Here is a 16412-nt window from a genome sequence, read left to right on the forward strand (position 1 = left end):
AAGGAAGTTCTCCGAGTCCAAACCACACCGACTTCCATGGAGCCAAGTGGCAGCCAACAGTAGGCTGCATGACCAAGGCCATGAGGGCAGCCATGCAGCAGAGAGAGCGAGCGAGCGGGCTTCCACAGGAATGATGAAGAGATTCAAAGATGTGACGTTAAGAGTGCTCTGACCGGGCACCTCTTTCTTTTGTATTTTCAGAAATTGATGAAAGTGTGATGTAGGCAACGTGGCACCCGGCCGACACACGAGACACTCACCATATGCACGCGGCAAAGAGGGTGCAAGACCTTTCCTTTATATGGTCCCTGCGGTCCAGCCATGGATTCGGTTTGCGACTTCACCAGTGACGGGCAAAGTGCCGCCTCGCCAACTCCAGCGTGCGATTTTGAGAACACGGAGCAGCTGTGACGGAGCTGTCACCCAGTGCAGCGCCAGCTGTTTTCAGAGTGGCGTACGCACTGGCACGCGTTCGAATATTCTTTGTCAAGTGGCCTGACGAAGTGGACTGAAGTGATTCACGGGCCTGCAAGGGGCCGTGTAAAATGAGGCCCCACCAACACACGGACATATATGGGGATTAAAGTGGTGATATTTAAAAATGGCAACAAAAAAAAATTGTTGTTCAATGGGTCATAAAAACAGGCCGAATGGGATTTAATCTTTTAAAAGGTTTCCCTTTGAACTTCTGAATTTTAAAAGATGCAAGAAGCTTAACCCACCTCCTGTATTCAGAGGAGAAAAAGACGTCTTGCCTTGTGCAATTGCTGAATGTTCACTATGCCAAAAATGGAGCAGGCGAGCCAAATGTCAGCGTTTGATAAACTATCTGCGTACATTTTATACTGGCACATAAACAATATGTAAAAATGCAACGACAGATTTAGATTAACAGGCGTCCGACCACTTCAACTTCCCTCAAGGACCAGCACACCATCTTTCTTCCTTTATATACACATACCCACACACATATATATCAAGGAGAGAGAGGGAGCGAAGCAGGGGAAAATGGCTGCCTTATATGGATCTTTCTGCATGCACAGTAACAGACAGAAAGTGTGACGCAACCAGTCAACTCGCTCTTAGACGACTGCTGTTTTTACATAACAAGGGCTCCTTTAATCTCGTGTTTTAACTATTAGAATGCTGACAGATCCGAGGACTCCTTTCTCCCCAGGACCGACAAGTTTTCTGAGTTTTCAGCTTATGCGTTGCAGTACTAAAAAAATAACAATAATGAAGCTACTCAAATATCAGGAATAATTTAGTAATATTAATATTAAATCAGATGTACCGGGGTAGCAGATCAAGAGGGCACAGGTTCAGGATAGTAGAGGGAAATTTTAGGACAGATACAGGCTATTTGCCTTACATCACAAGGACGATACTAGAACTGAGAGATTGTATCTATCAGGAAAGGCTGAATAGGCTGGGGCTCTTTTCCTTAGAAAAGAGAAGGCTGAGGGGTGACCTGATAGAGGTCTTTAAAATAATGAACGGGTTTGATGGGGTAGACATAGAGAAGGTGTTTCCACTTGTGGGGGAGACCAAAACTAGGAACCATAAATATAAGATAACCCCATATAAATCCAATAAGGAATCCAGGAGAAACTTCTTTACCCAAAGAGTGGTAAGAATGTGGAACTCGCTACTACAGGGAGTAGTTGAGGCGAATAGCATAGATGCATAGAAGCTAGGTACATACATGAGGGAGAAAGGAATAGAAGGATATGCTGATAGGGTTAAATGGAGAGGGTGGGAGGAGGCTTGTGAGGAGCATAAACACTGGCATAGACCTATTGGACCGAATGACCTGTTTCTGTGCTGTACATTCTACGTAATTCTATGTAGGAAAGGGTGATTCACAGCTGGAACGAGTTACCAGGTTGGGTGGCTGGAGCCAAGACATTGGACGCATTAGAGAATCGGCTAGATACTAAAATAGGGAGCTGGTACGTTTGGTTTTCTGGAAAGGTGAGATCAAATGGGCTAAAGGGTCTTCTTCCTCCAAACCCACCTTGTCAACCCTAATGAAAGGACAGTCAATAGGGGAGTGCCCATCTTTCTTTCATAGAGAGTAAAACTCTTGCAGATAGGAGCCGCTCTTTTCATGCAGGATTTCCCAGCAACACTGGTACCCATTTAGAAATTGGGTATACCGAGGCCTAGTTAAAGCTCAAGGGACTTACTCAGTAGGAAATTTTTGGCAGTAAGGAAATCCAAACCAGGTACCCCCTGGTTAAAACCTAATAACCAACTTTCGACCACATGAGCTCCATCCTTCAGCAGTCGCTTTTAGCACATGGAATCCGGGCAACTCAACCAACATGTTTGAATCAATGGCAATCATAGAATCAGAGAACGATACAGTACAGAAGGAGGCCATTCGGCCCATCATACCTCTGCCGGCTGTTTGAAAGAGCTATCCAATTAGTCTCACTCCCTGCCCTTTCCCCACAGCCCAGGAAATTTTTCCCTTCAAGTATTTATCTAATTCCCTTTTGAAAGTTGCTATTGAATCTGCTTCCACCACCCTTTCAGGCAGTGATTTCCAGATCATAACAACCCGCTGCGTAAAACAAATTTTGCCTCATCTCCCCCCCAGATTCTTTTGCCAATTACCTTAAATCTGTATCCTCTGGTTACCGACTCTCCTGCCGCTTGAAATAGTTTCTCCTTATCCACCCTACCAGAACCCTTCATGATTAGGCAAAGACCATTTATTGCATTGCCTTCCAGTTGAATGAAATCCCTGATACCTGCTGTTGATACATCTCTCTATGTACTAATTCAACGCAAATGGAGAGAGAGCCTACCTGCTGTCTCTGGTAGGCCGAGAACATCTTCTCGAAATCTTCCAGGTCGAGAGTGTTGAAGGCTCGGAGGTCATCTATCTCATTCCAAACGGTGCCTCCAATTCTGTTCTGCAAGAGTCCAGACCACAGAAATATAGATGAGGCCATGGTGACTGTGCACTGTTTCTGAGATCAGAGAAGTTGAGATACTGAAGAAAGCATCAGTGAAACAGCAGTAAACATACTGGGTCAGCACAATGCAGCTCGTGTCTTTAAGGAATGATGTAGGCTTCTTGCTAAAAGATTTCTCAATATTACAATTCATTTCCAAATTTCATGTACAGTTTACTGTTCACAATATTTTCTTACAAACACTTAGTGTGCTCACATCTAAATGCTCTCACCAATACTTTATTTAGGACTCAACCTCTTTATTCTAAATGCGTCCACTAAAGTAGCAGAGATCAGAATTGTATGTGAGCATGCTAACTGCTCGTAGCATAATGCCACCAAGACCTATTTCCAGACCATGGCATTTTGGTTTTTGTACCATAAGATTTCTAATTTAATTTGTTCAAAATTTGCTAATGAAAGAAAAATCTCTATTGTTCAAAACAAGCAAGAGAACACTTATACTAAATTTTCGGAATCCTTCTTGTCTTTCGGTGAGGCTCATCAACATGGAAATTGTGCTGACTGAACGGGCCTTGGCTACACACTCGTGGGGATCTACATTCTGAACCTTCCTCACTTGGCCTGTAGGAATGGTCAGGACAAGGTCAATCTCACATCTAGCCATACAGCTGGACGAGGTAGGAGGAAAGGCAGGGTTTTCGAGTGTGCAGATTTATAAAGAGGTTGATCGTTGATATTGTGTTGATTGAGGTGAGGGACGTCAGAGCTGGAGACTAGAACCACCTTCCCTCTTTTTGTACGCGGTGTTGGTATCAAGCGTTCCCACATCACGTATCCAGGGGTTCGGTGCAGAGTGAAGCTCTCTCCGCTCCGCCCCAATAATGGGTCCTAAATCCTGACCTTCCACCTGCAGCTGCACGACAAGTTTCCATTTTCCACAAGTTACTCGCGTAGTCAGATTGAGATTGACAATCTAAGGGAAGCTTTCCTGTTGGAGCTGTCCCGTTGTGGAAGCACCCCTGCTGGGAGCTTATATAATGGGAAATCGCTCACCTCAGGGCCATGGAATCATAAAGCACAGAAGGAGGCCATTCGGCCCATCGTGCCTGTGCCGGCTCTTTAAAAGAGCTATCCAATTAGTCCCACTCCCCTGCCCTCCAAATTTTTCCTTTTCAAGTATTTTTCCAATTCCCTTTCGAAAGCCACTATTGAATCTGCTTCCACCACCCTTTCAGGCAGTGAATTCCAGATCATTACAACTCGCTGCGTAAAAAAAAATATTGTCTCCTCATCTCCCCGCTGGTCCATTAATTTTACTCCCTAGAAAATCGTGGGTTGGGGTTACAAACTTCCCCAATATGTGAATGAGGCTTTGTGCCGGAAGCACTAAAGAGAAAGATCATCCCTTTGGTGCCAGTTTGTGGATGGTGTATTGTGCTGTAGATTTAATTTTGGATCCTTACAGGCCTTAGACTCAAATTCAGGTGCCAGGGCTGACAGAGTTTTCTATAGCACTGCGCCAACTAGCCCCTCATAAATAATATTAGAAACTAGTACCTTGCACATTATATAGTTGACTTGTTTTGCTTAAAATTATTTTCTCTGGGTCAGTTGGTAAGTGAAGTGCCTTGAGTGGATCTGAAGCACACCAACCAAAACGGCTCCTGATTTGACACCCGGTCAGTGGTGACTTAGCCAATCTCAGCCACAGTACCCTCTGCATCCCTAGGCTAAAGGGGGATAATCAGCCATAGTCCTGCTCCTAACATAGGAACTGGAGTAGGCCATTCAGCCCCTCGAACCTGCTCCGCCATTCAATTAGATAATGGCCGATCTCTTACCTCAACTCCATTTACCCGCTCTTAGCTCCATATCCCCTTGATACCCTCCTAGGTGACTCGCTAGCAAAAAGTGTATGCTTGTGTGTGTGGGCACAAGGAGGTAAGGGCCTGTTCAAGCTCTGCCGTGATGCCCTCTACAGTGGAATGGACAGTCGCAATTCAGTTGTAAAGGTGAAGAATGGTCACCAGAGGGAGGGCCTGTGTCACCGTAGCCCAACAGCAGTCTGTGGTTTCAGCAAAAAGTGGGGGGGGGGGGGGGGGGAGAAAATCGGTTAAAAAAAAAGAAAGGTTTTTTTCTCAATACTTGTTAATGGTCCCGTTGACAGTGTCATGGCTGGTTATTATCTCGGATCAAACCACTGCGACTACTGCAGGAAACTATATACTCAAATCCTGATAGATGCATAGCCATACAATGCCAAGACAAATGTTATGCTTGGAGCAGGACAGCTAGACCTTGCAGACAAAAATAGCCCATTTATAAATTCTTGTCCCCACAGCTCATTTAATCATTCATTCAGCACTTCAATCTAAACAGAAACAGAGAGTCATTTTTGATAGGGGGGAGAAAAATAAGGTTACACACACGGGGATGGGTTGTCTACAAGGTGAAATCTGGCAGAAGGTCCAGCTATATTTAGTGTGCCAAACAATGGATAACCGAGATGTGGATTGGATTTCTGGTGAAGCGTGTTAAAACGAGTGGGGATTTGGTACATTGGAGTTGTACGCAAAAGGGAGTGGATAGAATCATAGAAAATAGGAGCAAGAGTAGGCCATTCGGCCCTTCGGGCCTGCTCCGCCATTCAAACTGATCATGGCTGATCGTCTAACTCTGTACCCTGTTCCCGCTTTTTCCCCATATCCCTTGATCCCTTTAGCATTAAGAAACATATCTATCTCCTTCTTGAATACATCTAATGACTTGGCCTCCACTGCCTTCTGTGGTAGAGAATTCCACAGGTTCACCACCCTCTGAGTGAAGAAATTTCTCCTCATCTCGGTTCTAAATGGCATAGCCCATGTCCTGAGACTGTGACCCCTGGTTCTGGACTCCCCAGCCATCGGGAACATCCTCCCTGTATCTAGTCTGTCTAGTCCTGTTAGAATTTTATATGTTTTGATGCGATCACCTCTCATTCTTCTAAACTCTAGTGAATATAGGCCTAGTCGACCCAGAATATGGGGAGGCAGGGCACTGGGAATCTATACAGTGGGAGTTAATGGGAAGAAAGAAAGAGGGGTTTGCATTCATCAAAGTACATCATTAAGTGTCAGCTGTGGCTCAGTCGGTAACACACGTGCCTTAGAGTCAGAAGGTTGTTGATTCATAGTACCACTCTAGAGGCTTAAACAGGTAATCCAGGCTAATACTTCAATGCAGTACTGAGGGAGTGCTGCACTGTTGGAAGTGATGTCTTTTGGCTGAGACGTTAAACCGAGGCCCCATCTGCCCTCTAAGGTGGATTTAAAAGATCCCACGGCACTATTTCAAAGAGCAGGGGAGTTCTCCCCGGTGTCCTGGCCAATATTTATCTCTCAACCAACATCACTAAAACAGATTATCACATTACTGTTTGTGAGAGCTTGCTGTGCACAAATTGGTTGCTGCATTTCTTACATTACAACAGTGACTACACTTCAAAAAGTACTTCATTGGTTGTAAAGCACTTTGGAACATCCTGAGGCTGTGAAAGGTGCTATAGAAATACAAGTCTTTCTGTGTCTCGAAGAAACACGTTGAAGCACTTCACATACAGTGAATTCTCTTGAAGTGACCATTCTTACGTTTAAATGCAAGTTATTTTCCTTACGTTGGCCAATGTTACAGCCGTTTTGTGGAGAAGATTGTCCCATAAACATCGACTGGATAAAAGACAAGCAAATCTATTTTTATCTGTGTCGCTCAATGTTTGTAAGGACAACATGAGAACACCCTGCTCTCCCTAAACATCCCCATCTGAACCACTGCAAGAGGTAGAAAGGGGTAACATCTGATAGTCAACAACTTTCACAATTCAGCATTCCCTCAGTACCCTGTCCTAGATTATGTGCTCCGGGACTAAACAACTTTCTGAAGCTGAGACAGGAGTGCTAACAACTGGACCAAGCTGAGTTTAGTCCACTTATATTCTATACAATGGAAATAAATGGAGTATCGGCCCAGCTTTGACTCAGTGCATCACTCCGAGCTTAACACAAACTTCAGGAAGAATTCTTTGCCAGTAATTTCCATGATGTTTCTCCCAATCTCTCGGCATAACTTCAGCGGGAGATCGGTGGAAACCTTGGAGAAATGGCTTAAACGGTGTCCTTATGTGACGGTGTATCAATGTGACGGTGTATCAATGTGACGGTGTGCCAATGTGACGGTGTGCCAATGTGACGGTGTGCCAATGTGACGGTGACAGTGCGCCAATGTGACAGTGCGCCAATGTGACGGTGACGGTGCGCCAATGTGACGGTGCACCAATGTGACGGTACACCAATGTGACAGTGTACCAATGTGACGGTGACAGTGCGCCAATGTGACGGTGCACCAATGTGACGGTACACCAATGTGACAGTGTACCAATGTGACGGTGACAGTGCGCCAATGTGACAGTGCGCCAATGTGACGGTGACAGTGCGCCAATGTGACGGTGCACCAATGTGACGGTACACCAATGTGACGTTATGCCAATGTCCCGATGTGACAGTGTCCTGATGTGAGAATCTGGCATCGTAACAGAGTTCCAATGTGACAGTGTCCTAATGTGAGTGCCCAGGTGTGGCCGTGACCAGATGTAACAGTGACCCAATGTCTGTGTCCCAGTCTGATAGTGTGCCAAGATGACAGTTCTCCAATGTGATACTATCCCACCGAGGCAGTGTCCAAATGCACTATATTTTGGAAATATTAGGGCAAAACAACAATGGCAATCAGCCATACTTGGTGGCATTGAGAGCAAGCTTCTGGCAGTTATTTAAGGTGAGGTGCCTGGACACTATCTCGGTCAAACATTGGTGTGTAACACGGCAGAGGTAACATAAACCTTTAATCTACACTCTGCGATTTTAGTATTCGACAACTTAATCCGATCAATGAAGTTACATGGTTCACGACTTTAATGGAGCTTTCGTCCTGTTCAAAAGAAGTAAATCAAACCCACCTTTAAAACAGTACATCAAGTTATTTCATATAAACAGCCCAAGGGTTTGCACACTCAATGCAGAGTGTGATTTTAGATTGGGGGACAATCAAGCTAAAAATTTAAATAAGCATTTCAAGAATTGAAGGATAGTGCACATTATTCCTTCCCTCCATTAGGTATTGCACAGATTATCATATTTGCAGCTCAGATTAGTATTATTATTATGCACAGATAAATCGGATAATGGCCCAGATTACACATAATACCTTAGAACTTTACTCACTTCTCTGTAGAATATACTATTAAAAGACAAGTGATAAGCATTTAGATGCATCAGAAGGGAGAAAGAAATCAATTGAATTCTCAGTTTATTTAATCTCTTGGTCTCTATAGCAGCCTACTATATAAACAGTCAGTGTGCTGGCCACGCAGGCCTCAATCCATGTTAAAGCCTCATTGTTTTCAGAGGCAGTTTGTGCATTCCTGCAGTAATCTGAATTTAATTTCCCTCCAGTGTTTCAGGCAATGTAACAGACAATGGCTTCTGCAGCCAGCACTCAATATAACGTGAAACAATTCAACCTGGAAAACTGTGCACATTCAGCTGCAATACATTACAGTACATACTGTCATTCAGAAACTGAGATTAACCCTTCACCACTTTTCCTATTTCATTTCCTCACTGTCTTGCTAACCGTGCAACCTTCCGGTCTCTATCAGACTATTTAAAGGTCACACGAGGAAGAGGGTACTGCAGTTCTCTGGTGGTAGTGGGCACCTACAGGAATCTACATATAAACTATCTGAACCCCTCGATTAGATTCCAGCCTGTAATCACTCCCACGTATCCATTATTCTATCTATAAACCATCTGAACCCCTCGATTAGATTCCAGCCTGTAATCACTCCCACGTATCCATTATTCTATATATAAACTATCTGAACCCCTCGATTAGATTCCAGTCTGTAATCACTCCCAGGTATCCATTATTCTATATATAAACCATCTGAACCCCTCGATTAGATTCCAGCCTGTAATCACTCCCAGCTATCCATTATTCTATATATAAACTATCTGAACCCCTCGATTAGATTCCAGTCTGTAATCACTCCCAGGTATCCATTATTCTATATATAAACCATCTGAACCCCTCGATTAGATTCCAGTCTATAATCATTCCCAGGTATCCATTATTCTATATATAAACTATCTGAACCCCTCGATTAGATTGCAGTCCTGTAATCACTCCCAGGTATCCATTATTCTATGTATAAACCATCAATTAGATTCCAGCCTGTAATCATTCTCAGCTATCCAGTGTTTAATATATAAACCATCTGAACCCCTCGATTAGATTCCAGCCTGTAATCACTCCTAGGTATCCATTATTCTATATATAAACCATCTGAACCCCTCGATTAGATTCCAGTCTGTAATCACTCCCAGGTATCCATTATTCTATATATAAACTATCTGAACCCCTCGATTAGATTCCAGCCTGTAATCACTCCTAGGTATCCATTATTCTATATATAAACCATCTGGAGCCCTCGATTAGATTCTAGTGCTGTAATCACTTCCAGCTATCCAATATTTAATTTACAAACCATCTGAACCCCTCGATTAGATTCCAGCCTGCAATCACTGGAAATAAAAATCGGGAAAGATGTAAAAGGGGCTGCCGATTTGCTATCACCAGTTATACACTATCGCACTAGGTCAAAATCACCCCAATGCCTCTAATTAGGGAGTGCAGGGGGAACACAGCCAGAGGTCCTGCTCCTGATCAGCCTCCAGTAACCCCGGGGTTAACCGCAGAGTGGATGTATTTCACTGTGAAGTGCCATGCATAGTGCACTCGTGCCGATTGTAAATCTTTGCCTGCACTTGTCTGGGGGGCTGTGAGCCCATGAATGGATTGAGTTTATGACCACTGGCTGGACCTTTTAATGGCAAGAAAATGGTGCGCGCCAAGGGAGTGAAAAATGTTGGGTTTCCTCTCATTTTAAAGTGATGGGCCCAAAAGGGATAGACCATCTATTATGTTCAGAGCGTAGCCAGCAGTGTGTTGGACCGAGATCAACTGGCTCTTGTTCAACTCAAGGCAAGGTGTAAAGATCCTTCCCAACCTTCTCTGATCCCTGTGAGGATTCTGCCTGTGATGGAACAGAGATTTGTTCTCTTCCTATCCAACTAACAGACAACTAACCCTTTGGTTATCTGTCGCTTCCCTCATTAGAGTTTCTCCTTCTCCCTTTGTTGTCTTTTCTTTCTGATTTAATTTCTTTTCTCCAGCGAGGAGCTGTTCCTCAGTATCAGTGTTCTGGAGTGTCTCCCCTCCGTCTCTGTTTTTGGCCCCCATTGTCAGAGTCAAGCACTCATTGTTCGAGTTAAGATGCAGAGTGAATCTCCCACTATATTGCCCATCACGCCCTCCCAGGTCACGTACAGCGTGGGTCGGAAGCACAGTGAAGTTCTTTCCGTAAGAGCTCATAGTTAATGTACATCTCAGGTTAACAGTCGAGTGAATCTCCTTCTACACTGCACCCATTTGCAATCCCAGGTCGTGTACAGCACGGATGAGATGCAGAGTAAAACTCTCTTCATGACGCCCATCAAACACTCCCAGTTGAGCACAGTACAGGTAAGATGCAGAGTAAAACTCCTTCTCCATTGCACATCAAACACTCCTGGTTATGAACAACGTGGATGAGATGCAATTAGAGCTCCCTCTATATTGTCCTTCAAACACTCTACACAACAGATGACTGAGCAATTAATGCAGAGTGAATCTCCATCTATGCTCCCCTAAGAACATACCTTAACCACCAGAGCTCCCCCTACTGCACGTGTGCGATATTTCCATTTCCCACGCCAGCTGCCTTCTGACCTCTCAGAGTGAATGGCGGGCGGCTTTGGATTGTGGACTTGCACCCATTGGGAAATGGACGGAGACCGTTCAAGCCAATTTTGTTTAGGACCCTTACTGCTATCACCGAGAGGAGATTTCAACTGCAAAGCCCAAGATTGGATTATAATGGCAGGATATTAACTTGCGAGTTCATTTCCTGCCTTCCAGCGGGAGGCTTTGGTCAATTTGAACCGCCAGGTCTCATTAGCATGCCCCCGGTCGACTGTGCGCCCCAGACCGTTGCAAAGTGGCAGCTGGCCGGGGGGACGGGAGAGGAAGTTCGAGCGGTCAGAGGCACCAAAGGTGGACTCGTCACCAAGCAGATAGGTCACGGCCATGGGGGCGGAGGGGGAGAGTCCAAGGCAGGGAGAGGTCACGACTTTCCTTGCTGCACCCCAGAAGATCACACTCCAGCCCCTCCTGGCCCCACACTGGCAGGTTTTTCACTAACCTCAGAGGGTTTCCTCGTCACCTTCCCGACAACTGCCAACCTGCTTCAGCCTGACGGGTAGGCCGGGGCAGCTTGCCCGCTCGGGCCCAGGGTTAAAGTGCAACTGGGGGGGGTGAGCCCCAGTAGCGTAACAAAACTCCGTTTCGCATAAATCAATGAGGCCCCCTTCCTGATTTAGGCAGGCACCTTGTCTGCCCGCAAGTTTGAATCGGCAACGTGGGGAAAGACTCGGGTTACGGGCGGGTAAGTAACCCCCTTGTTTTTAACTGCCCACCTGCCCCGTTTCCGTCGGGCGGGTAGGGTTAAAATCGACCCCAGTAATGTAGACTAATTATATGGTGTGTGCCGTATAATCCGCTGCCCATAAAAGCTGGCGATACCTTTAACACCGGCTCCTCAAAGGCCCAGTTGGTAAAGGCCTTGAGTGACTGAGCCGTACAGGTCAGAAGGTCATCAGTTCAATTCCCCTTCAGTGCTGGTCTCAGCCAGGGTAGCAGTGGGGGGAGGAGATGGTGGGGCTGCTAGAATTGACCTCAGAGCCTCTGGGCTGCGGAAGGACGGGGAGGGGGAAAATCGGCCATGGCTCCCATTCCCAATTGTTATCCGGTAATTCCTCGCTGGAAAGCACGCATGCGTGGGAAGCCGGGATGAGGGCAGATCGGGATCTCTCCTCACAGGTTCGATAGCCTGGCTGCTCTCGCTGTCTGGACTCACGCATGAAGAACAGCCACTTGGGTGAGGCACCAGATGACTTCAGAAGTCCGCACCTTCCAGAAGAACATAGGACATAGGAACAGGAGTAGGCCATTCAGCCTCTCGGGCCTGCTCCGCCATTCAATTAGATCATGGCTGATCTGCACCTCAACTCCATTTACCCGCCTTTGCTCCATATCCCTTGATACCCTCACCGAACAAAAACCCATCGATCTCATTATTGAAAGCTCCAATTGTCCCAGCAATTGGAGGAGAGAGTTCCAGATTTCCACCACCCTTTGTGTGAAAAAGTGCTGCCTGAATTCGCTCCTGAATGGCCTGCTCTAATTTTAAGAGTATGTCCTCCTTGTACCAGATTCCCTCACCAGAGAAAATAGCCTCTCTGTATCTACCCTATCAAATCCTTTAAACATTATAAACACCTCGATCAGATCACCCCTAAATCCTCTGCACTCAAGGGAATACGAGTCAGATTTATTGTAACCTGTCCTCGTAATTCAACCGTCTAAAAGGGGAATGAGAAGGCGGAGGGGGAATAAACTGCAATACATCATGTGAGGAAAACGGTGTAAGGTCTCTGGTGTTCCACAGGCCAGCACATGGACAGCACCCAGAAACTACTGTGCCAGGGTAATTCTCTTTACTCCGGCCAACGAAAGCAAACGATGGGGGAATACTGATTAATGGAAGGGTCCTGTTTATGATGACAATCACTCTGCATTCCACGCCAACTGCCAAGCAGGTCATGAAACTGCACACTCCCAACAACAAAGGAGAACAAGACGTTGCATAACTACATCATGTTTCATTCTATCCCCGTTCAGACATTCGAAAGCATTCCTCTGGTCCCCAGACTACCATTTGACCCCAACGTTCCTTCCTCGTGTGATTTGCATTGTGCGGAGGTAGGTCGGGGGGGGGGGGGGGGGGGAAAGCTGGAGAAAAATGGCTGGGAATGTGGCCAGAGCCGACTAAGAGACTAATGCTCGGTGCCAAACCTGGCTCTGTCAGAGGCAATATAAAACACCTCTTCCCGACCAATACGGGGTTATGTGAACGTGGTTTTTAACACTTTCTCTCCTCCCTCTCTCCTCGCTCTCTCAACATACAGTCACAAAAGGGCCAAGAGTAAATTATTTGCTGAGGTGCGCAGCTGGTGAAGGGAAGCTTTTAAAGCGCCTGTAACGGATTCTCTTCACAGACAGCAAAACGGTCCTGGGCCTTTTGGATTTGCAGTGAGCACTTTGAGTTGTCTTTCGGGGCGTGAGAGGCGCTATGGACATTGGTGGTGTTGGCGCTAAGCCGGGGTCACTAGATAATGATAAGGAGCAGGTTCCACGGCCTTCTCCCTCCCTAGCTGCGGGGCATTGAGACCGATTGTCGGATCCACAACACAGATATGCGGGCTTAGATCGGCTGTATTATTAGAAAACCTCAGACCAGGAAGGCCCCTGGTTTTCTGATAATGTAGCTGATTTGAAGTCAGCTTATCCATTTGTCTGGGCCTCCCACAGCTAGGGAATGAGGTGATAGGCAGCCAAGGAACCTGCTCCTTACCATTATCTAGTGACCCCAGCTGGAGGAGGTTCGGGTGTCAGGGTCTCACTACATGATATGTACATCGAGCAACGTGGAAGATATGCAGCCTCTGCACATTGTAGAGTCCCATCAGATTGTCGAATCAAAGACGGCCGTCCCTTCAACCAATCACATCCCACAACTTTAGCCAATCTAATCACTATCCCGGCAAACTATCTGTTCAACCAATCAGATCCCAGAGCCAGAAGCCAATCAGATCTCAGAACTGTCACCAGGGAACCAATCAGATCCTCAAACCATCTCTGTTGCGCCATTTACGACTGGTCAGACCACAAAAACGACCAATCATATTCAACTAAAGAAAAGCTTTTGTGTTCTTCACCCACCCATTCCCTATTCTGAAAAATTGAATTTAATCACATAATTAGAGAATTCAATCATTCACAAAAAAAGAAATCACAAACGTACCCATAGGCTTCACCATTTCATCTTCCAATTGCTCCGACCTGTCTCGCTCCCCCTGCAGAAAATCAACCCCTCCCCCAGCTGGCAGACAGCACCACACCTGCCCACACTCCCGTACTCCAAGCCCTTCCCAAAGCAAATCCAACATCCTAAGACCCGACGTGAAGAGCACACACTCATGCGGTGGACTCAGTCGCTTCCGACCCGCTCTCCGGTGCTGAATCTGGCCACTCTGTGCGAGCTCCCAGAGGCCCTTTTGCAACTCCCCAGTCGGTAGGGGCTCAAACCTCTCCCAGCTCCCTTGCTTGCACTCTCCGCCGGTCCCCCCAGCCAAGTTCACGGGCACTGACGCTGACAGAAAGTGCAGTCACATCCTCTTCATTCCCGTGTACTGCCTTGCGATCCCAGATCCAGTGCTTCCCCCCTACCAATACACTCAGGTACACAAAGTAACTAGCAGAAGAACAGAAGCTCGTGGTAAACTCGCTGGAAATGTTCCTAATGAGACTATGCGTTCTTTTCTCATCTTTATTTTCATGTAATCCCAAGCTCATTGAGACCATTCCAATGAGCCTTGGCTTGGTATCCCTCAACCAACAACACCAAAAAGTGATTATCTGGTCATTATCACACTTGTGGGACCTTGCTGTGCGCAAATTGGCTGCCAAGTTTCCTACATTACTTCAGTGACTACAGTCCAAAAGTACTTGAATGGCTATAAAGCGCTTTGGGACGTCCTGAGGTTGTGAATCATAGAATCATAGAATGGTTACAGCACAGAAGGAGGTCATTCGGCCCATCGAGCCTGTGCCGGCTCTATGTAGGAGCAATCCAGTTAATCCCATTCCCCTGCTCTTTCCCCATAATCCTGCAAATTTTTTCCCTTCAAGTATTTATCCAATTTCTTTTTGAAAGCCACGATTGAATCTACTTCCACCACCCTTTCAGGCAGTGCATTCCAGATCATAACTACTCGCTGCGTAAAAACGTTTTTCCTCATGTTGCCTTTGGTTCCTTTACCAATCACCTTAAATCTGTGTCCTCAGGTTCTCGACCCTTCCGCCAATGGGAACAGTTTCTCTTTATTTACTTTATCTAAATCCTTCATAATTTTGAGCACTTCTATCAAATCTCCTCTTAACCTTCTCTGCTCCAAGAAGTAAAACCCCAGCTTCTCCAGTCCATTGTGATCATGGCCTTGAAAAGGGAACTGGTTAAGTACATGAAAGGAAAAAAACTGCAGGGCTATGGGGAAAGGGCGGTGAGTGGGACTAGCTGGATTGCCCTTGCTTGGAGCCGACGCGGACTCGATGGACCGAATGGCCTCCTTCTGTGCTGTAACCTTTCTATGATTCTATGATTCTATCCATGTAACTGAAGTCCCTCATCCCTGCAACCATTCTAGTAAATCTTTTCTGCACCCTCTCTAAGGCCTTCACATCTTTCCTAAAGTGCGGTGCCCAGAACTGGACACAATACTCCAGTTGTGGCCGAACCAGTGTTTTATAAAGGTTCATCATGACTTCCTTGCTTTTGTACTCTATGCCTCTATTTATAAAGCCTAGGATTCTGTATGCTTTTTAACCACTTTCTCAACCTGTCCTGCCACCTTCAAAGATTTGTGCACATGCACCCCCAGGTCACTCTGTTCCTGCACCCTCTTTAGAATTGTACCAATTAGTTTATATTGCCTCACCTCATTCTTCCTGCCAAAATGTATCACTTCGAACTTCTCTGCATTAAATTTCATCTGCTATGTGTCCGCCCATTCCATCAGCCTGTCTATGTTCTCTTGAAGTCTATCACTATCCTCCTCACTGATTACTACACTTCCAATCTTTCTGTCATCTGCAAATTTTGAAATTGTGCCCTGTACACCCAAGTCCAATTCATTAACATATGTCAAAAAAAGCAGTGATCCTGGTACTGACCCCTGGGGAACACCACTGTACACCTCCCTCCAGTCCGAAAAACAACCGTTCACCGTGACTCTCTGTTTCCTGTCACTTAGCCAATTTTGTATCCATGCTGCCATTGCCCCTTTTATTCCATGGGCTTCAAACTTGATGACAAGCCTATTATGCAGCACTTTATCAAACGCCTTTTGAAAGTCCATATACACAACATCAACTGTCTCTCTGACCCTCAATGACCCTCTCTGCTACCTCATCAAAAAACTCAATCAAGTTAGTTAAACACGATTTGCCTTTAACAAATCCATGCTGGCTTTCCTTTATTAATCCACACTTGTCCAAGTGACTATTAATTTTGTCCCTGATTATCGTTTCTAAAACCTTCCCCATCACCGAGGTTAAACTGACTGGCCTGTAGTTGCTGGGTTTAACCTTACACCCTTTTTTGAACAATGGCGTAACATTTGCAATTCTCCAGTCCACTGGCACCACCCCCGTATCTAAGGATGTTTG

General features: G+C 45.8%; 1 protein-coding gene across 4 annotated transcripts in view; it reads right to left on the reverse strand.

Moving 5' to 3' along the window:
- Positions 1–16412, reverse strand: part of daam2 (dishevelled associated activator of morphogenesis 2) — a 309727-nt gene that overhangs the window by 72043 nt on the left and 221272 nt on the right. For all 4 annotated transcript variants that reach the window (XM_067985157.1, XM_067985159.1, XM_067985156.1 and 1 more), the window contains exon 15: positions 2817–2924. In XM_067985157.1, the coding sequence (XP_067841258.1) occupies positions 2817–2924 (108 nt within the window). The remainder of the gene's footprint in view (positions 1–2816; positions 2925–16412) is intronic.

The sequence above is a fragment of the Heptranchias perlo genome, chromosome 5 (genome assembly GCF_035084215.1).
Source record: "Heptranchias perlo isolate sHepPer1 chromosome 5, sHepPer1.hap1, whole genome shotgun sequence".
Taxonomy (NCBI): domain Eukaryota; kingdom Metazoa; phylum Chordata; class Chondrichthyes; order Hexanchiformes; family Hexanchidae; genus Heptranchias; species Heptranchias perlo.